At 38.0% G+C, this 24578-nt stretch overlaps 1 protein-coding gene across 2 annotated transcripts in view; it reads left to right on the forward strand.

The window, feature by feature from the left end:
• UBE2F (ubiquitin conjugating enzyme E2 F (putative)) overlaps nucleotides 1-24578 on the forward strand; it is a 169108-nt gene that overhangs the window by 67483 nt on the left and 77047 nt on the right. For both annotated transcript variants that reach the window (XM_075180344.1, XM_075180345.1), the window contains exon 5: nucleotides 6899-6966. In XM_075180344.1, coding sequence (XP_075036445.1) covers nucleotides 6899-6966 — 68 coding nt within the window. The remainder of the gene's footprint in view (nucleotides 1-6898; nucleotides 6967-24578) is intronic.

A 24578-nucleotide genomic window follows, 5' to 3' on the forward strand; every position in this document is an offset into this window, starting at 1 on the left:
TTAAAATCTGATTGTAAAAACTCATTAGTTTCACACTTTTTCCTACTCAAAAAGTCAGGTTTTTTTTCATGAGCCTGTTATCTCATGAACACTAAATGTGTCCTGCATTAATTTATCAAATGCTCACCAGTAGAAAGGAGTGAAAGTATAAAAAAAAACATGTTTCTCATACTTTGAGCAGGATTCCTCAGTTTATTGTAATATTATTCAGTGATTTAAAAGTGCATGGGCAATTTTGATGTTCTTTTCATGTCTAGAGCGTCGTACGAATGGTATCGGGAAGGAAAATGGCAAAGAATTTTAATTATTCTAACAGGAGAAACTAGGGCGTTGATTTATTTATAGTCTTTCCTTTTTACATGAAAGCTGTCCGATATACCATTTGCTTCTATGTGGCAGTCCTGTGTACACTTGTGTAAAAATGTTTTATAAATTTTAAATGACCGGTTCATCCAGCTTGTTAGCTACTAGTGAAGTTAATTTCCCTTCAAGTGCAATTGTTACCATTGGTGATTATGTACTGTAGTATATAGTGCAGTACACTGCAGATATGTAGAAATATTTAACAATAAATCATGTTTTTTTGCAGGAAGAGTTAGACATTTTTTATTTGTTTAAAGGTCGGTGTTTAGATCGTAAGGCTGCTGTCTTTAATCAGTAATAGGAAGTGTAATAAAAGGAATGAATAAGGTCACCATTAGGACATTTTCTTGGCAAGGTAGATTTTAAATCACCACGTGCACAGTTCAGGGTTTTCATTGAATTTAACATACTGTTTGAAGCTTTAGTTCTCCACTAATTTCTAGTAAAACCACTTGCCTAGTTCCTATTGTTTAAGCACCTTAAATGTTCTTCTGTTGTGGGCGTTCTTAATCCACCCCCAAATTAAACCCTGTGTGTACCTAACACTTGTAATATCATCTCACTTCTAGGTTCAAGTAATGTCACCTTGTTTTACCTACCTAAACTCTAACACAAATGTCCTAAGTCACCTCCACAGAAGTCCCAATATATTTTCTAAGATCACATACCAACCAATAAATGAAGTATAAAATTATGAAGTTCTCATTATTTACCTGACCCTCCAGCACATTATTCATTTTTCCTAGAGGACTATATGAATGGTAACCTTGCTCAATTCTGATTTAATAGCCAAGCACTGAACAGGACCAGACATGGAATACATTTTTGTGATAAATCATTTACACATTGCGGGCCTGATTGATCAAAGCATGCAAAACGAACATAATTTTTTTAAAAAAGCATATAATTTGGGCATACGCACAACTGTATTCAACTACAAATTGATCTGAAGAAACGTCTCTTGTTGAATACAGATGAAGGAACGCTGTGCACATATATGGCACTTGCCATATTGAGACAGATACAACACACTGCTGGATACGAACAATACATACGCACAATATAAAGTCTCAGTAGAAAACACAGAAAAAAAAAGTATTCAATTATTGTCTTCTGTTAATATAATTATTAAGAAAGACATTGAAAAATAAAAAATACTTATACTAAATACATTTGTCGAGATGTTCTCAATGCATACTGTAAATAAATTCCTTTTTACAGTTGCTCCTAATTGTAATCACATATTGTAGCATGCATACTGAGCGCCATCACTATCACACAGCACTTACACTTGCCCTGTACCTTGTGCAAGTGTTATAGCTGAAAATCAAGTGCCTCAGAGATGCCCAGAGCTTGAATCGGACCGTTGTGTGTGCTCGACCTTGGCACGCCCTTACTGGACATTTCCTACTTGCATGTGCCCCGTTCCTCTTCCGCCCATGAAATCGTAGACTGTCGTAAGTGTCCTTTGCGTTGGAAGATGTATTGGATGTACTTGCTGGGCATGCGCAGTGCAATTTTACGCATAATACGCCACATATCTGTATTTACGTACCTTAATGAATCAGGCAGTCTATAGTCACAGGTCTGTGTGTAGATTTTGAGTTTTGTTTATATTCTGAATCCGGGTAATGGTTGTGCATAGATTTGTGTACTTTGCTTTAGGTTTATTTTTAAGTTTCCTTTTTACGTGTTAGAAGATTTGGAGTTATCTGCATGTATTTGAGTGAGGCAGGTTGAACCCACATATTAACAAATATTAGATTGTATGTGTTTAATTACTGGGGCATTGTTTTTAGTTATACATATCTAAAACCAATAAATCTGCGATCACACTGACTGTCATTCTCTGTAGGACAGCTTTTATGCTATTCTATCTTCAGACGTTTGGAAAAATAAAGCCGGACAGTGGTATGTAAGAGGAATTGCTTTCTAGTTTTGAGATTCTAGAACAAGCTATTTGTTGATCACATAGCTATAGCTGTTGTAGGTGTATGTGTGATTCATCCTCTACTGTGCAGTAGAACATGATAGTTTGTTTCATATAATAAAATAAATTACTTGATTGAACAATACAAGTCTGTGCCCACTGTTCTGTAGTCATTTTGTTCTTGGACTTTGTAAATCACACAGAAGGAATTCATATGCAAATGTTTTACTTTTCAGATGTAGGAATTGTGTATGTAGGAAATGATTATATGCCCACATTAGGATTGCATAAGAGTCTTGCATGTTGCCAGGGCATGCAAGTAGCAGGTATATACAAGTGAGCAATCCTTTTCTTCCCAAATCTAAAAACAAAAGTCGATCAGCACAAATACCTTTTTAAGAAAAAAAGAAAAATCTGGAACACTAAATAAATACCAGCAAAGCTTATTCTAAAGCCTGTGCATTTATGTGAATAAAATGTATTTATTTTATTTAACATTTATATATTGCCAGCATATCCAGCAGTGCATTACAATTGGGAACAAACATAAACGAGACTGGGTCTTAACAAAGATAAATAAATATTAGATAGGTAGCTTCTGTCAGTTGGTGGGGAAAAAATTCGCTTTTGAAATATATTGTGAAGTGGCAACTGGACATCAGAGATGAAATAGCAGGACACTATTCAGTAAATTGGTGATGAAATATCTGTAAGGGGTAGGTGCATTTTGGCATCATCTGCATAGAGGTGATGCTGAAACCCAAAGGAGCTTACTAGTTTTCCAAGACTAGTAGATAGAGAAGGGCAGAGGGCCTATGACCAAGCCTTGTGGTACTTCAGCTGATCAAGGATGCAGAGAGGAGGTGAATCCAGAGAACAAAGCATTACAGGAGCTGTTTAAATGGGATGAGAACCAGGATCTCACAGGAATGCAGTGATTTTATGAGGAGAGACTGGCTAGTCAAATGCAGCAGAGTTGTGAAGGACAATTAGAAGTGACTAGTGTCCTCTTAGGTTTATTCGTGATCAAACCATTGACCACTTTAGTATCATCTCTGTGGAGTGTTTGGTACAAGAGAAGAGAGCCCAGTGTGTTGTGTGAGGAAAGAAGGTATAACTTTGCAGATAGTTATCTAGTGTTTCTGCTGCCTTTTGCTGAATTCTAATGCTCAGTGATTCTTTTGTTTGGTCACGTTTTATAATATACTAATTGAATCTATAGTGATGTGTGTGGAACACAAACAATTAACAATGCTGTGGAGTTCAATTCTTTTCAATGGCCCCTTTATTTCATTGTGGTTTCTACATATTCTGCACAACCCCATTGAAATGAATGTGTAAACAAACAGCACAACACTTTTTGTAATGGCACTTTAGTGGGAACCTTAATGGGAATGTACACTGTGCGTTGACATGCTTTGAATACACCGAAAGAAGTGTCCACAACTATGTGCATCACTGCAAAGTTCATGGGCATTGTCACCAGAGTGCACTTACAGAGCTATAAAGATGTTGATGTTAAAAATACTGGTAGAAACAGTAGTTTTGGAATAGGAAGTTTGCCTATCTTTCACAGAATGTTGGGAAATACCAGATAGGAGCCATGTCCAGTAGGAATTTTAATTTATTTTTTTATTTATTTTTTTTTTTTTCAATCCAAATGATGAAGGGTTTATGCTTAAAAATGGAAGGCTTGATTATCCCAAAGAGGGTTTTTGTGGCAGGGTTTGAGATCAAACTCTAGCTGCATGTCCAATGCTCCCATATTGATAGCGAGAAAATTAGTGTAGGTGGTAGTTTCACAAGTGTGAGGGGTCTTTGGGTTTGGTCCACAGAAGTGTGTAGAGAGAAGCCCAGCTAAATCTGCTTCTATGTCAACCCAAATTCTCGTCGGAGGGACTGAAACATAGAAACATGTACAATGTACAGCTGCATAGTATTTCAGAAGATCAGGGAAGCCTAGACTGCCCTCCACCAATGCTTATGTAGAATGTGCATATGTATTTTGGCTCTTCTATGTGACAAGAGGACTTTTAATATCGTTAGCTTTTGTAAGTTGCAAGATTTTCAGTACTTGTATACCAAGTTAAAGCGTTTGACATCGGTATAAATGTTTTGATAGGATGTTTATTTTTACTGCAGTGATATGTCTGTTTCATGATGAGAATAGTTGGTCCCACTTAAGTAAATCCTTCTTTATTGACCCTGTCAGAAGTTGAGAACTAGCTGTTTTGGTCAGGTAGGTAGCAAGATATTTAATTTAGGGAGGATGCCAGTGGAATGCAAAAGTAATTCTGTGTAGTCAGTGAGTTATTGAGAGATAATATTTCTTATTTGTCCTTGTTAACTTTAAAGTTTGGTAGTTCATGCTTTATCTGAAGCTCTCCACACATGTCTCTCTAATCTTTGTAAGGTTTGTTAATGGTCAGCTAAACCGGATGACAAAGACAAGCTGAGAGGCGAGACTGGGATATGCCTGACCATCTCTGTGCTATGTTGGCTAAATCACCTGGAGGGACCTCTGTAATTCCAAAAAATGAAACATAAAAATATTTTTTCTCTTGTTTTTTTAGGAGAAGAAAAAAAACTTACTGTGTTAGAATTATAAGCTGTGTCAAGTACAGTAACAGATCAGTTTTTAAATATTTTGTGGTGGAATAACACATATTGGTAGTTTATGAATTTTTAATAAATGTAATTTTCTATATATGCAACTGGTTTCTGTATATTGGTTTTATACAATTGAATGTTTCATTTTGTGCTGCCATAGCAAATGCTATTGTAAGCTCATGAATATACAGCAAATGGTAGCTTTATGAGCTTCCCAGATTATTGGCTATGCAATGTCTAGTGTATTATTAGGAGATTTGGATCTCTAATATTACATGTGCAATCCTCTCTTTAAGCAGAAGGGATTAGTTAAGAAGCCAGCATATTTCAGTAGGTACTAGCATTGAGGACTAACAATTCCGCTGCATGATCAGCCTGGGACACGGGATTCTCCGTTGGTCTGTGAGTGGTGTTTTCCTCAACATCTACACACAAGTAACAGTTATGGGGCAATAAGTAATGAATGTACACTATCGAGGAGGGATGCAATAACTGCCAGCCATCATATAAGTTATGTATTTTTAAGAGAATGGTAAGTTTGCAAGAATCATAAGCTTCACATTTTTTAACAAGTGAGCCAGTCCTCAGTGACATTCTGTTAACTTGCTTTCTAATGGCCTATTTCTGCTTTACAGACATAAACTAACAACATCAATAAATAACTACAAAAATGCAATGAACTTCTATTAAACATCATATCAATATTAGGTTTGTTAGCACATGTATACTTTTTATTATGGTACACTGCATACTTTCTGAATGGCTTAGTAACAGCATCTCGTCACCATCATGTTGTTTGGCCATAGCTAAATCATCCATGGTATCAGTCTGATTTTAGCCGAGAATTTGAGGTTGTCTTTAAATCTCATTTCCATGTGGGCTTTTTTCGTTTGTTTTGTTTGCCACCCAGCTGCATGTTTCTTCCCTCTGCTGCGTCCTGGAGATGCTCAGTTGGGTGTGAATGATGTGCTCAGACGGTTTCTCCACACAAGGCCAGTGAGCATGTTAATGAGCTGATGACTTTATTGAGAACACGCTGTTGCACATTTGCATATCATTGTTGGTATATTAACTTCTCCGCCTGTTCTACACAAAGAAATTGGCTTTGCTGACAAAAACTGGATCTCATTTCGTTCGGAGTTATTTTGCATTGACCCCACTGCTTATTTATTTATATCCTTATGTGTTAAATATAAATGAGCCTCTGCGGAGAGGTTAGGCAAGCGGCTTGGTGAGAGATGTGGGATATCAGACCCAGTTCTTCAGAGGGCATGCCACTCCGAAGTCTGAAATAGGTCAATAAATAATTACGTATTTAAGCTAACTGTAGAGGTAGAGCTTTATGTATCTGTTCTGTTGTAGATGGCTTTAAAGCAGTTACTTCCTACTAAGTCACTTTGATTTGGGTTTGTAAGACTTTAATCTGTGCATGAGATATTATGCATATTTGTACTTGGAAGCTGTTACCCACCTTTCCATATAGTGTACTAGAAAATATAACTTTAGTTGAGCTAGTTTATGCTGTTAGTATTTATATCTCCATTGTTGCTGTGTTCAAAGCATGTGCTATAGCTGCATTTTACAATTGCTATGACAAGACACCTTTGTGAGTGACATGTTGCAGAGTTAAGTACATTTTTATTAATATATCTATGTAGAGATAGATGTACATATATACATCTCTCTCTATTGATAGATATATTTTTCTCCCTTTTAAAAGATAACATTTATTTTTTACTATTGATGTAAACTGATTAGTTGATGTAGCAGTGATTGAAGCAGCTTGGGAAGCTTATATCGGTCACTAGTTAATTATAAGAACAACAACAAAGCTGGATGAGTTATACATGATGTGGATATGCTTATTGAGCACAAAGATTAGAGAAATGTTCATATTAGCAGTGTTATATGGGTGAACACACTCTTTATGATAAATTTCTAATGTGCAGCTAAGTGTGACTGCAGCTCTTAAACCCACTTTCCTCTGCTTTACAGATGAGAGTTATTACCAAGGTGGGAAGTTCCAGTTTGAAATTGAGGTCCCAGATGCATATAACATGGTGGTGAGTGTGTCCGTGATTTACTTTCATATACTAAGCTAGATGATAATGTGTCTTTCAGTACCTTCTGCCAGTCAGTCCCTGTTCCCACAGTTTGCTGCTTTACCAACTATGCATAAGTGGTGGGTGCCAAACTCCTCCATTCCCTGTGCACTGGAAAGGTTAGAAAAACAGGTCAGAAATAGAAAAGGCCATGGAAATCTTCATGACACCAATAATTTGGACATTGAATCATCTGTGCTATTTGTGATCCTTCAAAATACACACAAACTACATGTAACAAGAACCAAAGCAGCTGTACCACTGCTAGAGGGGTTACAGTGAGATTGGTATTACAGAATGCCCATGGTTACCTAGCAAGTACATTTACAATGTTAAAGTAATAGTGATGCAAGTTATTGAGCTTGCCTTTTGGACCTTTTAAGCCAATTGTAGGTTTCTTTAAGTTTGGTATGTCAATTTAGTCAGAAATATCATTGCTTTGAAGCATCGGACAGTGAGGAAAACAGGACATGCATAAAACAGACACACAAGGTTGACAAAATAAATAGACATGACAAGAAAGAATAGGGAGTGCCCTGCAAATGAGAGAGTTTACAATCTTCTTTATAGAAGGCACAGCTAAGACAAGAGGACCAAGTGGTGGTGAGGACAACCTGTGTAGTACAGATGGGAGTAGGGTAAGCTCTAGTAAAGAGATGGGTTTTCACAGGTGTTTAAAGATTTGAAGGCTGTTGGAGAGTTTGATGTGGCATGGTAGGGAATTCCATAAGTAGATAGCAGCATGGGATAAGTCTTGTAGTCTGAAGTGGGGAGGTGGTTACCAGAGACAATGTCATTGGTAGAACCAGAGATGCAGGTCATTGAGATGAGGTTTGAGATGTATGAACAGGTGGTCTTGTGGAGGGCTTTGTAGGCGAGTCATTTAATTGAATTCTAGAGAACAGGGGATTCCAGTGTAATGGTTTGCAGACTGGTGCAGTATATGTGGATCAGCAAGAGAGAGAGAATTTAGCCATGGCATCCAAGATGTATTAAAGCAATGTTAGATGAGTCTGGGTAATGCAGATGGTCACCAGAGATTGGGGATTGTGGGAAAAGGTGGATGGGGGGTGTGGGATTTGGTATAAGGAAATATCTTGTCTAATTTAGTCTTTGAAATAGGTGACAAAATCATGGTTGTTGATGGAGCAAGGAGAGATGGTGCAGATGGCAGAGGTGGCATCTAGGGTTAGAAGACTAGGTGAATATTAGAGAAGCAAAGTATGTTTGCTTGTGAAAGGGCCGTTTTCTAGGATGAAAGGATGAATTGATTGAGGAGACAGTCTGCTTTGGAGCGAGATTTCCTCCGCTGTTACGTTCTTACCATTTACAACAGCATATTCTGTTAGGTTCAAAACGTTTCGGTATAGAGGTAGAGCTCTAGGTATTATTAAGTAAAAATGTGTTTCATTATCCTTCAGTAGCTTAAATAACTTAATAATTAATTCCTATCTTCCTGTTATGAAGTGAGTCAATAAAATGTGAAATATGTGGTATAGTTTCCTCTGTACCATTTCATTGCAATTTGTAGACCTTTCAAAAGATACACAGAGGAAAAATCGATAGACACAGTGAAAAGAAAAAAGCCAGGTGTCAGAGAGCAATGTACCAGAAGTCTCTTTTATTAAGTATAGCAAATTCTGAGCAAGAATATCTTTAGAGGCTGTGCTTTAATCTCATTGCTCATCATGTATCTGTCTGCTTTTATTTATGGTCCATAGCAGCCTTCTAGCTCTCTACAAGCTATTGTTAAATGGCACCTAGTGTATGTTGTACGCTGTGTTCACACTAATAATTATAAAAGATTAAAGACTTGGCTTGTTTTGGAAAAAAAATATATTCATAATGGCACAGGCAACACTTGTTTGAACACTCTCATCCTGTGTTTGCTCTTCAGTGTTGTGGCTTTAGACCTGTGGCAAGCAAAACATGGCATTATACTAGTCATTTTGTCTGTACCCAAATGTAATTCCCCTACCTTGACTCAAACATTTTGCCTTAATGTGTGTTTCTATTAGAGTACTTGTGTGGTCATTGTCCCTTTATTATAATAATAATAATAAAAAAAAAAAAAGACAGTTTGCACATGACCTGGGTCTTAGACTAGGTGCACGCTGCAAAATTTTTTTCCCAATGTGATATCGTTAATGATTTTCCCAACGACTGAAAGTCCCGATAAGCATGCCAATGCATGTGTACACTATACACGTTTTACAAGATTTACCAGACCTGTGCTCTTAATCTGTCATAACCATTGGCTGAAAAGAACATGACTCTGTATACTCTATGGAGAGCTGCCTTACACTACTGGTTGTGAGTGTGTATGCACTACAGAATTGGCACAACATTAGTCCATTGCTTATAGAGATTATTAATTTCTTTATAAAATCAAATGATGCAATGTACTTTGGAGAAATAAAACTTGGGAGTGTACACACTAATGTAATATCGGACCTAATGGTCGTTTATAGTGTGATTGGCACTCAAATCGGGTAAAAAAAACCTGTAGTGTGTAAAGGCCTTACACTAACCATTAATTTGTTTTGTTACAAGTAAGTGAAATACCCCACCAGACTAGAAATAGAATATGGTCTGTTAAATAACTGTACCTACCAATACAGTCAAAATATATCAAATTGCAAAAAAACAATTCCGCACACCTAAGTTTTGCTTGAGTCAGTAGAGTCTTTTATGCCAAATACGTTAGAAGTTGTACGATTTCCTGTGTGGCTATTTTAACATTTGGGATGCAAATCTTCTTTTTCAAGCTTTTTTGTGTGCAGAATCATCTTTGTGTTTTGATAATCATTTGGGTTTTATTTTTTGGTGTATAATTGTTTTTTTGTTTTTTATCTTTATCCATTTCTTCAAATGGCTAAATTTGTATCAAATTTTGTCTCGGCAAGGAAACAGCTTGCATGCCCCACTCTTCCACCCATGAACTACCAACCATTGGCTGAAAAGTCTCCACAGTGTGTCCAGTATAATGGTTGGAGGCCTTTAAATCCTGACAATTATACTAAAATTGTAAAAAAAAAAAAAAATACTCCCCAAACCCTTGTATAGCACTTAATTAAATATGAAATAAATGTTTTATCTTTCGTGAGTCATGGTACTTCAAATGGGCAAATATGAAACGCGCACTAAGGGGGGTATTCAATTGACGGCATGATCGCCGAAAATCGAGCGCTCGAAAAATATTACCGTTCGGTAATCTGCGCGTAAAAACGTTAATACGGTAATTTACTCGCTGGATTTCGGCTCGCAGCTCAGGGAGCTGCGAGCTGAAATTCAGCAGGTAATTACAGTATTAACGGTAATATTTTTCGAGCGCTCGATTTTCGGCAATCACGCCGTCAATTGAATACCCCCTAAGCCTTTGTTTATTTGTATATTTCTATAAACTAAATATTAAGAGTTGAATATAGTACAGTAAATAGTGTATGTTTTGATCTGAGCAACTGTAAGGATGCACAGCTGTATGGATGGTGGATAATAGTGTTTTTATAGTGGAACAAATAAGGGATAAAAATATAGACGTTGACAGCATAGTCTGCCCATTTTTTTACCTACCTAACCTCAAACCCTATTTGATCCTTTATTGTTTGTAAGGATATCCTTATGTATATCCCTAGTATGTTTAAATTGCTCTAATGTATTAGCCTCTACCACCTCTGATGGGAGCTATTACACTTGTCCACTACCCTTTCTGTGAAGTAGTTTTTCCAGATATTTCCTCTGAACCTACTTCCCTCCAGTGTCAGTGCATGTCCTCGTGTTCTAATACTTCTCTTCCTTTGAAAAATGTTTTACTCCTCTACCTTATTAAAACTCTTGATATATTTGAAAGTTTGTCATGTCCCCCCTGTTCCTTCTCTGCTCCAAACTATACATATTAAGTATGGATATGTTTATTTTTATAAGCTTATAGTCTAAATGACAGTGATGTGTAAGCAACTTATAGAAATGGAGGGATAATAAAAAAAAAACTAATGGAAAGAGATGGTGGAAAATGTGATCTTTGCAAAGCATTGTAATTAGTGTAGCTAAAATCTCTTAAAATTAGAGAAATACAGGTAAAATATAGGACAACAGACAATGTTTAAAGCTCTTTTTCGAAATAATGTATTGGAAAGAAGTCCCCCTTAGCTCATATTGATGAACAGAAATTACTTCTATTTCTAATCCACTTCAAGTTTCTCTTTCAGTTCTTGAATGCTGGTTCTCCTATGCTGTGTAGTGGTGACTTGGAGACATTGTGGGAGGATGTTTTTGATGATTTCATCCATTTGTAGTATATACCAATGTCACGTTAGAATATCATCTATTGATATTATATTGAGTGATAGACAGTCTCCGTGGTTTGATTTTGTTTTTTTACTTTGTATATTAGCAATTTTTTTCTATGCATTCTTTTCACTTTTTCAAGGGCTTCTGAGACTTCTTTTCTTTTTTTTAATATAGAGATTTATCCATTTAGTTTGGTGATTGCTACTAAAACATGCCCTTGTGCCAGAAGTAGTTATGCTGTAAGATGTAATCTATACATAAAATATAGTTATTTTTTTGTTTTGTAAGGTAGACAGAGTTTTTATATAATAAGTGTGTTCGCACACATCTGCATGGTGAATGCATGTGTAAAGCGATTTGATGTCAAGTGTTCATAGTATTTAAGAGTTGTTCCCATTTCTCTTCTCTTGCATTTGTAAAGTATTGAATGTGTCTTTGAGGTTGCTTCTTTGGGATGTTGGTTGGTCTTGCAAGAAAAAAATCAATTGATTGAGTTGATTGCTGAGACTATTGGGCATCCTTGTCTGTTTGATCTGTTTTGGGGGATTTTAGGCAAATAGTAGAAACTGGAATGCAAGGATTCTGGATTTTTTAAAAATGAAATTATTTTTTTGTTACAATTTCTTTTCTTTTGTTAGCTTTCCAGGTAACTCTTCATAAGTGGAAGTGTCTGACAGGAGTCAGTTTGTTTCTTCCAAATATTTGATTTATTCCAGCGCTTCTAGTCCACCTCCCTAAGTGACAGGTTTAATGACCAGGCCTTTGCTATTATTTAATTCTTCTTGGGCCTTTTTTTGTTGTTGATATAATCTCCTTCTCCAACGCTTTTTTGGACACTTTTTTAAAAAGGACTCTTTCAAGAAACTGTATTAGAAATATGTCTGAATTTGTGTATGTGTTAGTCTTGTAGCAGAATTTGCTAGGATGGATTTTGCTTTTGTTTTTAAATAATTCTTTAGATATATTTTTTGAGAATAAATTTGTGAAGATTGATATATAGATGTCAAATTTGTTGGGACAGTATTGCGGGATGAATGTATACTGTTTGTTATAGGACTTTGAATATGGTGGTACAAGTAAGTCTGTTTACAACCCCCATGTAAATATGCCATTATTTTATTTTTCTTCTCCATGTAATCCCTTTATCTCCTTCCAGAGATCCATTGTCTATCATGGATAATGTTTAATAACCCAGTCACAATACAATAGCTTGTGGGCATCATTGAAGGCATTGTCACTAGATGTGTGGACAGGTTTGGGAGGGACAGAAAGTATGACAAGCATGCATAACTCCCTGACTTTGCTCATAACCCCCACAGATGGATAACATAAACCCACTGTGTCACGTATTTACGTCCTCATGTGCAATACACATTTAAGCAAAGACATTTTTTGGTTTTATAGACTTTAAATCAACTAGATCTAACACTTTAAAGAAAGAGTGGAAGAATTATTTGTGAATGTGCTGTGTTCTCTTTGTAATTATCAAGGCTGTAGGAACTATCCTGTGTCCTGAAGAGCTAGGCTCATGTACAGTTAGCATTTGCAACCCGAAAGTAAGCAGGAAGATATGCATGCTTAGAAATGGTCATTTCCATGCATACGTTCTGTTGGGCGCATCTTTAGATGTGTCTACCTGTACATCACTAGTATTTTCTCCAGATTAGCTGCAGTAGTAATAAGTGTATATTGTTGCATCATATGGATATTGTGGAGATGTGGCTTAAGCGTGTTTGAAGTAGCATTACTCAATTTGCACACAATATATTAATGTAATCAATTAAATACAGACCTGGACAATATCCTGCATTAAGAAAGGACTACCACTGACTTTTCTAAACTGAACTTCCTATGGTTCTTGTTGTATTAAACACCAATGATACCAACAGTTGAAGTGTTATCTGAATTCTGGCCCTACCTGGTAAAGTTACAATTTATTTGCATTGCCAGCTGATACCAGTCAGACTGAAAGTTCTCCCATTGCTCAATCTGTGCCGATTCCCTTTTAAGAAATTGTGGATAATGATCCTTTATATAGCTTTATACTGTATAAGGGCCAAGTATTTCCTATCGCTAGCCACCTTGTTTCGCTCTGAATGAAACCAAGCTCTGATATTTTCAGTTCTGTTATATTTCAAATAAATGTAATAAGTGTAGCATGTGTTATGCCAGCTTCTATTTTGTACAGCTAACACGTTTGCCAGCACGGGAAGGGAGTGGAATTCAAGTTTATTATTTTATGTCAAAATCAATTTGTGTGCTTGCTAAAATTACATTTTTATATGTCTCCTGGATTTAATGTCACACTCTAAATAGGTTATAATATGCCATGAAATTTGCAATAATTATATCTACTTCAAATCTGATACAATGATGATGATATCTCTTAAATAACCCTTTGTTTCCCGGGAAACAATGTGTAAAGATGTTGTACCTTTTATTTACAGATATCAATATTTTAGTCTACTAACTATTTTATATAAGGGAAAATAGAGGTACCTCTACTTAATAGGTCAGAGAGATCTGTTATGCCCCAAATGCTGTAGTGTTCTTTTTTGTTAAATTTATGCTATTGTACACACTATATTAGTCTATTTTTATATAAAATTCTAAAATCAATTCAGCATGATATGATTTTGTGTGTGTGCATGTGCTCCAGAAAAGGTGGGGGGGGGGGGGGGGGGCTGAGGCTTTATTAGTCTTCCTCTGGTGTTGCTTAATCCAGGGCACTACCCAACGAAAACCATGGTGTGATTTGACCGAGGTGGAGGCACTTCACTACTGTTGAAGAGAGAAGATTCAGACCACCCATAGACAGAACACAGGCATTGATATGACTACATACACGCTCCAGCACTACAAAAGGGGTGTTACATTAGGAAACCCCAAGCATTCTGGTTAAAATATTCTGTTTACCTGTTCTCACATTTCTTGTAAGAGGCTGCAGTTGTTTGTTTATTAGGCTGGGTAATAGTCAGTTCTTCCGAGGTTGACACAGTGGTAAACGTGCATGAATACAGTGAGCAGTGCAAGTGTATCAAGCAGGGCCGGACTGGGACTAAAAATCAGCCCTGGCATTTCAAGCATACAGGCCCATCTCTGTTGATGAGCAAGAAAAAACGGTGTGCCGCTGCGCAGCAACGGTGCCGCCAAGGGCGTGGCCACATTATGTTGGGGGCATGGTCAACATTGGGCATTGATACATACATTATAATAAAACTTTACATTTATCAGGCCCTCCCTATCATGCCACCCCCCACCCCAGATACACATTACAACACCCCCAGCCCACTGCACTTATCTATGCTTCTGATGCTGCTGACATCCATCAGGGTGGGAACTTCCTGTAGAGTGAGCAGGGAAGCTCTTAGTCTCACAAGATTAATAAATCTCATGAGATTTAGAGCTCCTCGGCTTGCTCTGCAGGCTGTGTCCTATCCAGGGACTGGGAGTAGCTATCCGCTCCCTCCTGCTAACCAGATCTGGATTTAGGCTCAGGGGGCCCTAGGCACTTAAGACAGGGGGCTCCTATGATGTAATATGGTTATTAGACACATTTTCAACAAATACATAGACAATACTGTGAGCACTACTGTTAGGTGCACACAATTCTGCCTTCACAAGCAGTACATTGTGAAGTAGGACATACCTCCCAACTGTCCTTGCAGTCAGACCAAATCCTGACTAAGCGGGACAGTCACCCACCAAATTCAGGACAGTTGGCAGACTGTCCAGCTCTTTCTTACCTGTCTTGTCATTGTCACCATTTGTGGCTGCTAGTATCTTTAGATCAGTTGCTGCTTGATCCTGGAATGTTGGGGGCCCTACTTGGAAAAAAAAATGGGTACATGAAATTTAGAAAACTCCAACTAGCACCGGTGTTAACTCAATATAGCTCCCACGTTATAAAATTAGGCCTCACTCCAGCCCCAACATTAAAATAATAGTATTCCCATTTAATAAATAAATCTATTTCCCTCCCTCCAAACAACCTCAGAAAGAAATTAAATAGCATTTATGTTTAATAAAAATAACCATTTCCCACAACCATCCCAGGCATTAAATAATTCATAATCACATTTAATAAATAGACCTCATTTTCCCCAAACAGCCCCACATTCACTTAATAGCATACATTGTCATATACTGTCCCCCACACACATTAGTCATATACTGTCCCCCACACACATTGGCCATTTTTATTTTCCCCCTCCTACAGCCATTGCCCCCCCCCCTGCAGACATTTTCAATCATCCCCTCTTCCCCCTGCAGATATTTTCAGTCACCCCCCCCCCTTTCCCCCTGCACACATTCGGTTTCTCTCCCCCCCCCCTGCACATATATTCGGTTCCCCCCCCCCCTTCCTGCAGACATTTTTGGTTCCTCTCCTTCCCCTGCACATATTTCACGTTCCTCTTTTCCCAGTAAAAATAATTTGCCTCAACATTTGCAAACATCTCTGTAAAATAACAGGTATGATGTTACAACCCCTTAATCTACTCCATACATGAACTGCACTTTTCAGCCTTGTTGTTATCAGGAAGTATCAGTGAGATATCTGACATATCCTTGGAAAAGTACTTCAGGGGTTAAATTCCACCTCCACAGGAAACACTCAGATGTTAAGTGAATTAAGATATCATTGTTATTTCTGTTTGCTCCCCATTGTCCACTAGTGAGCTCTACAGCCAGCCAAGGAGCCTGACCCAGCAGGGGTCACCTGAGGGAAGACACCTGGGAAGGTAGGGGAGGGGAGGGGGCTGGATAATGTAAGCTGCCCACCAATCAAGACCTTTTGCAACTCCCCTGGGCAGGCAGATCCCAAAGGGGGATTAGGAGGTGATAAGAGGCTACCCAGGAAGCTGGACTTGTGAGATATGTTCCACAGCAACTCTCTGGTGGAGAGGTGATGCTCTGCCAGAGAGTTGCTGTGGAACATATCTCACTGGATTTATCTGAACTGATTTCCTGACTTGTTGGACCTGCTACTGTTAAGGGGACTGTGCTGTCCCTATCCCACTGGATTTATTTGAACTGATTTCCTCACTTGTGGGACCTGCCATCGTTAAGGAGCCGTGCTGTATTTAATCCTGTTTTGCAGAATAAATCATCCTTCTATTTTTCCTCTAATACCGTGTCTGAGTGATTTGGGAACCACGTATCTTCACAATCTCCTCTCATCAATGATACTTAAATGTTTTATTATTATTATTATTATTGTTATCATTATCTTTTATTTATAAAGCCCCTACATATTATGCAGCACTATACACTGAGGGGTTCATGACATAAACAAATTACATACAATGACATGAAACAAAGTAAAGATGGCCCTGTCCAAATGAGCTTACAATTTTAGAGGGTTGGGGAACACATCATAAGAATACAATAAAAATTGTAGCAGCTCAACAGCGCATAGCATTCAATTTCCCCTGTGATTTCCTTATTGCAGTTCAGCTACCAATCTATCAAAAGTCTGTGAATGATAACATTTTGCAACATTCTTGCATATTGCCTAATTGCTGGGTACACACTACACTGTTTTCATCCAATAATCGGCTCAAACAGCTGACATACGACCACTCGTTCAAAAGTCGGGTCAGTGTGTGCAGTGACACGATGGTCGAAAGTCTGCCCAAATGGACGATTATCGCTTCATTTTGGTTGGTCGTACCGTTTAATATTTTCGGTCCATTCTCGTTTCCGCTGTGCAGTGTGTATAAACTTCCGACCGATCCACAACAGTGAGTACGAAATTACAGTCATTGCTCACGACAACATGGCTGTAAAAAGTCGCTAAAGGGACGTCCGCTCTTCCCTTTATCGTCCTAAACAAGGCTAGTGTGTATGCAGTCCATGGACCCAGTGATCGGAACATCGCATGTAAAATCGCTCGGCATAAAAAGTTGGTCGAAATTTCTGTAGTGTGTACCCAGCTTAAGTGACAGCAGATATGATTTATGACAAAGTTTACATTAGTCTAAGTTGTGTTTAGTGGTGACACTTTCAGTCAGGCATGCAAGTTTGAATCCTCCTTCCAAACCACGATGATCATATGAAACATCATATTCAAATATGCAGGTCCCCATTGGGGTCTTAATAAGCTTCTGCATACATGGATTATGGTCCTAGTCAATGTGGATGATAATATATATATACAATGACTTGTACAATTAGGTATAATTGTGCATATAACTGTGTATATAGCTGCACTGCACTGTGTAAGTTTTTTAATAACCCAAAGGACTCATCCAGACAAGTGCCTTTTTTAGAAACTACTCACGTTTCATTCCAAACAGAATGTGATTATAATGTCAGTAAACTACTGTTGGCTATGGATCTACATGGCATCTACATAAATTTAAATCTAGTCACTTTTGTCATTATTATCCATGCAGGAAACATGGCATAGAGAAAAACAACAAATACCTGCGGCTGTAAGATTCTGTCAGAGCAAGGCTACCTTGCAAGACTATTGAGTTTATTTGCTTAGTATCCAGCATACCCGTTATCTTTCCTCTCTGCATTTGATCCAGCTTTTGTTTCACTATTGCTTGATTGCTGCCTGCTGTATTCACCTGGCGGCTCAATCTGAGCTTGTCAGTGCTGTGTTGATCTAGTTTGTGCATTGCTGATGCTTGACTTGTAACGTGTCCTAGATCTAGTAGGTCACTTACCTGAGCACTGACAGCAGCCTCCGGTAATCACTGCAGCCAGTCCTACGCCAACCTGAAGAGCGGGAGCCAGGCCGGCGCACAGAGCCGTCATTGCGTCACACGTCATGACGGCTACACACAAAAATGAATAATTTTTTTTTTACATTTAATCGGGGGATCGCAAGGCCTGACCGACCCACACTGCCATCGGCCCTTCTGGCATTTGCCAGAAGTGCCGGATGGCCAGTCCGGCCCTGGTATCAAGTATGGACAACAGTGTTCTTGATACCCCTGTATTGCTCATTGTTTTCATTCAATAACTCCATGCAGGGATTAATACATTCCCACACACAGGACCCACCGACTAAGCTAGTTTTTATTTATTTTAAAATAAAGAAATATTAATGTTTAATTTTGCAACAACTGTTTTGATAAATTTCAACCAAGCACTGCAATTTTAATTTAAATTAGGAACCTCAAATGATATCCAACTCAGCCCTGTGGCTCTATTTCCATTGCTTTAATTCAATAAGCGGAGGGGGTATTCCAGTTAGCTTCTTATTGATAGTGACAATCGGGCTCCCTGTCTGATTTGCTAGAGGGTTTCTCACCATTTTAATTAGCTAATTAATTGTGCAGCAACTCAGGAGAAAATGTACAGTGGATGAGAAAAGATAAAGCGCTACTGATAGAAGTTTTCTTTTCTTTTAGGCTCTATGGACTCATATGAATTCTTCAGATACTCCCTGATTGATGACCGACTGGAGTCAAAATTAACGTTAATCAGGGTTACTGTAAACCAAATAATTCCCTGCCTAAATGTAGCATTATAAAAACAGCTTACCTGACACCTTACCTGAATTATTTAAGAACACAATGACAGAACACTACAAAATATAGTTTAATATGGCAATATGTGTCAATACTTATTGAACAAAAAGGTAATATGTAAATGAAAAAAACATTTTCTTTAAATAAAACAGGTATCAAAGCAGAAATTGTAAGGTATAGATAATTCAACAGTAGGAAGTCTGAGACCCAAAAATGTACATTTTCTAAAATTTAATTACTTTTAAGTCTTCCTTGCCCTTCAGTTTAAAACACTTCTAGTTAGTAGTTTTCTAAGTGGTATATTTTTTTTTTCTAGAACAGAGCAGAGATTTGATAGTCTACTGAGCAGCGTATAATTTTCCACACATCTACATAGAAAACATGATTGTTACATGGATTATTTTTAGAGATACATTGTCTTCATAGCTGTTTATGGGGCTGGTATCTAGAGATGACAAATGTCATATAGCTTGCCCCACTGGTTATAAACGTATATAGAGGTCTTCTCAAACATAAATTATAGAAGGTAATTCTTTGATTTATATTTCCTATATGAAAATAAAATGCACTTGAAGTTGACCTCTAAATTGTCCTTTCTAGTCAAATTAATTGCCCAATCTTAGCATCTGGGGCTGGGCCTTAAATCACAGTTGACTTGGCCACCTGGGGTTTGCTGCAAATAATGCAATCAAAACCCACTAATATCCTTTGGAGGCATCATGATCACATTAATACGTTTTTCCTAATTATACTGATTTGGCTAAAATCACGATACTTATATATGAACAATTAATTTTTTTGTTTATGTTAGCTAATGCTTCAATGACAGTTTTTCGAGAAATTAAAAGGGACTTTTACAGAATCAAAACCAGAACACCAATTGATAATAAAGCTTTGCAGTTTTTTTTTTTTTTTTTTTTTTATTATTAACTCTTCTGCAGTCTTTTGCTAGAATTTCTTGGTTTTCTAACCTAGCTACTTGTGAGCTGGGGTTTTCAACATGTGTCTGTGGAGATAGTTCATGGACTGCAAGGCAGTGGAGACAAAGTAGAGAATAGTCTTTAGTTGCTCCATATGTGACATTTACAATTTTGCGCCTCTTCAGATTATTCAGCCTCTTGTGTGCACTTCTGGGCTGTGTTTTGCGTGTCCCAAGAGTAAAGAATAAGTGTGCACTCTGCTTGCCATCTGGGAGCATTGGTGCAAAACAAAGGCGTTAAGTGGTGCATATTCAGTGCATTTCGTAATTGAGGATCAGCATATTCAGTTTTAAAAGATGATGGCCTCTACACACTTATTCTCCTCTTTTCTATTAATCATTTAAGAATTTAACAGGCAACCACTACTAATAGTTACCATATGGTGATACTGCAGCATGTGGTCCTCCACAATATATGTGGTGCTTGCAAATGATCCAGTTGAACTGAATTGCAACACTTTTAGTCATAACTGTAAATCTGGTTGACAGATAATCATGATATCATGATAGTTCTGTTGTTTTGTTGCACCTATTGGTTTGTAGTGCAGTGTTGCAAGTCTAGAATACAAACAGTTATTTTAGATAATCAGCAGCAGACTAAGGGAAGTTTCTCTTCTTACTTGCTGAACAAAGCAGAATTTGAGAAGACCATTGGTCAGGGTTTAACTTATTTTGGACACAATTAATTGGGCCCACCCCAATCCTGAACTAACCCTTTATCACAAGCCAAGACATGAATTTGTAAACCCTCACCCCAAACAGTAAATTAAATCCTTGGCCCTGAGTGAATTTTTGTTTTTTGGAAAATGAAAAGAACTAGCTACTTGTTTCCGAGTATCCCAGGGGATGATAAAGTACATACAAACATTTTTATAGCAATCTAGTTTTTTATAAACTGTCTACTTCATACCTTGCAATGATTGTACTCTTTGAAGTATGATTTATATTGTATATATGTTACAGATGAATGCTTGAAAGTAAATTTGTTGTCTGTTCACATTATTGCTGTTAGCATTTTTTTTTTTTAAAGTGTCAGGACTATTTTCTTATTCACTTTTGCAGAATGGCTTGGGTACGCTTGAATGATGACCACAAATCCGACAACGGCAATCCCTACAAATAAAATCTGAATGTTTAAAAAAACGTTTACAAAATAAAAACTTACCTGAAACCCGACCTCTGTCAATGTTAATTAAAAGTAGCAATGTCGTGACCCCCAGGTTGAGTGTTTAAACACTTAACCCGACATTGCCGCTTTCAATTAACATTGGTCGTGATGACGTCAAGCTGTAGTGCCGAAGACCAGACCATTCTGAATAACTTGCTGTCAGCATGATGGTGCCATTGGAGATGGGCAGGGTCGGGTTTCAGGTAAGTGTTTATTTTGCAAACAGTTTTTCATGCATCCGGATTTTATTTTTAGGACTTGTCGTTGTCGGATTTGTGGTCGTCGGATTTGTGGTCATCGTTAAAACGATTGCTACAGTGCAGAATACCCTGTCCATAGGTACTAATTATCTATAGGAAGAAGTTAGATGCAGGGGCTAATGTTGGCCATGCATGGAACATTTTTTGCTATTTTATTGGTGATCAACACTGGTGGAACTATTATCATTACAGGGAGTGCGGGGCCCAGCAGACTGGTTACTCTGCGAAGTCCCAGGACTGCTCTCCGAAAAGCAAAGCATGGGCTTCTTCTGAGAATATGCCATATTTGCCAACATTTTAGGATTCCACTCTGGAAGATTCCGGCATCACTTGGTGGAGCCAGGATGGCACAATTCCCTGTGAATCATTAAGCACCACCACCCACTTCACTAGGGAAGCATGCGGGATGCGAGATGTACTTGTCTGCTGGGAGTCCGGGAGTAGTCCTAGAAATTTGGGAGTCTCCTGGACATTCCAGGAGAGTAGTCAAGTATGGAATTTGCCAGTCTGGCACATGCATAGTGAAACCCCCTCCGACACTGTTTATCTATACATGAGACAGACCCACAAATGCTCAGATGAGGCGTTCTGAACATGTGGTATATCTTTTAAACGTGGTGTGGACCCTGGTCATATGGTAACTATGGAGTTTTTATTGTGAACATGCCGTTTGACTTTTTCTTCAGCTGAAATAAATAGTTTTTCTAATTTATTGCTGCATTATAGCTAGACATCAGTCCAAGTATTACTTGTACAACATTTATTTTTTAAAGCAATAAAATGTATCATAACAACATTGCCCATTGAATCCTGTAACGGAAAAATGATTCTTATGTGTTGTTTTGGCCTTATTTTTATATTCAGCAACCGCTAGATGTAATCACTCAGGCATGCAGTCCTCCCCTCCTTTTTAAGTATGGTCATTATATATTTTAAAGCCAAAAATATGTACTGATATATATTTATAACAATTCCAATCATTTGTCATGTCGATTCCTTCAACTTGTTGCATTATTAATGACCATATTAATCTCCTTATTGGTGTTGGAGTGGGTTAATTATCTAATTAAACTAACTTACGGTAGTACAACCTGGAAGTTTGCTTTAAAATTATTAGGTTTTAATTTCTGACTAAAGCACTTCATGTTGGAGGCCTTAAAAATGCATACTTAATGTTAGCAATCGTATCTGGTTTATTTCTCAGATGGATACATAACCAGTCTCCAAAACAATAAAGTTGATAACTTTAACAAAGTATTGGAACCATGGTACTTTTATAACAACACTCGCCTCCCAGGCACCTCATGTGCAGTGCATCCATAAGAGCAAGTTAAGTGAAAGTGTAAAAAAACTATGCATGTTTAGCTTTTACAAGCAGGAACCTCCACCCTTCCCTTTTTTTCCACCTAGTTGTATATTGATATTCTTTCTAAACACTTTCCAATCATTATTTCATGACCACATCCCTCCATACCTATTAGGTTGGACAGCACTGTAATACCTAGCAAGCAAAGAGATTTTCTCCCTTGATAAGCGTTTCACGTGCAATGCAGCCACTGTAGGACAACAAGAGTGTCACTTCACTTAAAAGAATAATTTCAAAACAGAAATACGGTGTCAACCGTAAGCGCAAAGACAAAGAACACATACAAATATGCAATAGTAAAAGATATTTAATTCAGATGTCATCTATTTTTTTCAATTCATCTTCATCATATTTTTAATCCATTTGAATATAGTCTCTGATCTTCTTTTTAAACAAGGAAAGTCTCTCACAGTTAATACATCATTTAGATCTAATCCCTGATCCTCTTTTTCAAATAGACAATCTCTAACCGTTCATCGACAAACATAGAAGTTATGGGGAAAAAGAGAGAGGATGTAACATAGTGTAGACCCAGTAAATATACCAGAAATCTCTTTTTATGAGTGGCTATAAGATGTTATCATTACCACCACATGAGATCAATAATAAGCAGGGGAGCAAGACCTCTTTCTAAATACGCTTACATTAAATAAACCCAAGGGATAATTTTCAATCTGTGTAATCATTCGATGTAGTCCTTTGAGATGTTTCATATACCGATAGATCATCTAAAGTTCAATGCATGTATAAGATATATAAAAGATATTTCGCGTGACACCTTCTTAAAAACTTCAATGTATTATTCCAAATATACAAAACTTTTTAAAAAAATACGCGTATAAGAACGCTATATATTTCATCATGACATTTCAGAAATCTGAAAGTAAAGAAGTAAGTACACTCCTACCAAAGCTTTGCGTGGTATTCAGCGTGAAATAGATGACACAGCCCAGGGATTTTTTCACTCAATCACCAAGTCACCAGTATATCACCGACGCGTTTCGACCCGCCCACTGGAGTCTTTTTCAAGGTGCATGTAATACTGGCAATCTGTTATCGAAGATGTAATAAGAAATGCCTTATGAGAGAGACAGTCCCGCCACTGGCACCAGCTAATCCATTCCAAGTTGTACTGACTGGTACGATGAGCAGACACAGTATCCCGCCCCGAGTCTGACAGGTGAAAGTCTGTGAAAAGCTGTATTGCCTTCTTTATTTCTAACTTCAAATAATGATAATAAGATTTTAATGGATAGTGGTCCTGTTGAACTACTTGACTACAGTCTGTCAAATGCAGGCATTTATTTTGCTTTTAATGTTATTAGAGTTCTTGGACTTAAAGGAAAGACATAAATTACTGCAGGATGTATTTGTAAACAGGGGACCTCCCTTCCAGTAGGGGTCCCCCAAGGCTCTGTTCTTGGATTCCTACTGTTCTCTCTTTACACCTCTTCCCTGGGTGAACTCATCAGCTCCTTTGGTCTCAAGTACCACCTTTATGCGGATGACACCCAACTCTACCTTTCCTCTCCCGATCTCTCTCCCTCCCTCCTCTCCAGGGTGTCCGCCTGCCTCTCCGCCATCTCCTCCTGGATGTCCTCTAGATTCCTCAAGCTTAATCTCACTAAAACCAAACTTATTGTCTTTCCCCCCGCTCAATCCCCCTCCCCTTCTGACCTTTCTATCACCGTTCTCAACTCCTCTATTTCCCCTGCTTCTGAACTTCGCTGCCTCGGCGTCACCCTGGACTCCCCTCTCTCCTTTACCCCTCATATCTTCTCTCTCGCTAAATCCTGCCGATTCCAGCTGCGCAACATCGCACGCATTCGGCCCTTCCTCTCCCAAGATGCCACTAAAGCTCTTGTCCACTCCCTTATTATCTCCCGCTTAGACTACTGTAACCTCCTCCTTACTGGCCTCCCCCGCTCTCATCTCGCTCCCCTTCGCTCCGTACTCAATGCTGCCGCTCGGCTCATTTTCCTTTCTCGCCGCTCCTCTTCTGTCTCCCCCCTCTACCAATCCC

The sequence above is a fragment of the Mixophyes fleayi genome, chromosome 7 (assembly GCF_038048845.1).
Source record: "Mixophyes fleayi isolate aMixFle1 chromosome 7, aMixFle1.hap1, whole genome shotgun sequence".
NCBI classification, from domain to species: domain Eukaryota; kingdom Metazoa; phylum Chordata; class Amphibia; order Anura; family Limnodynastidae; genus Mixophyes; species Mixophyes fleayi.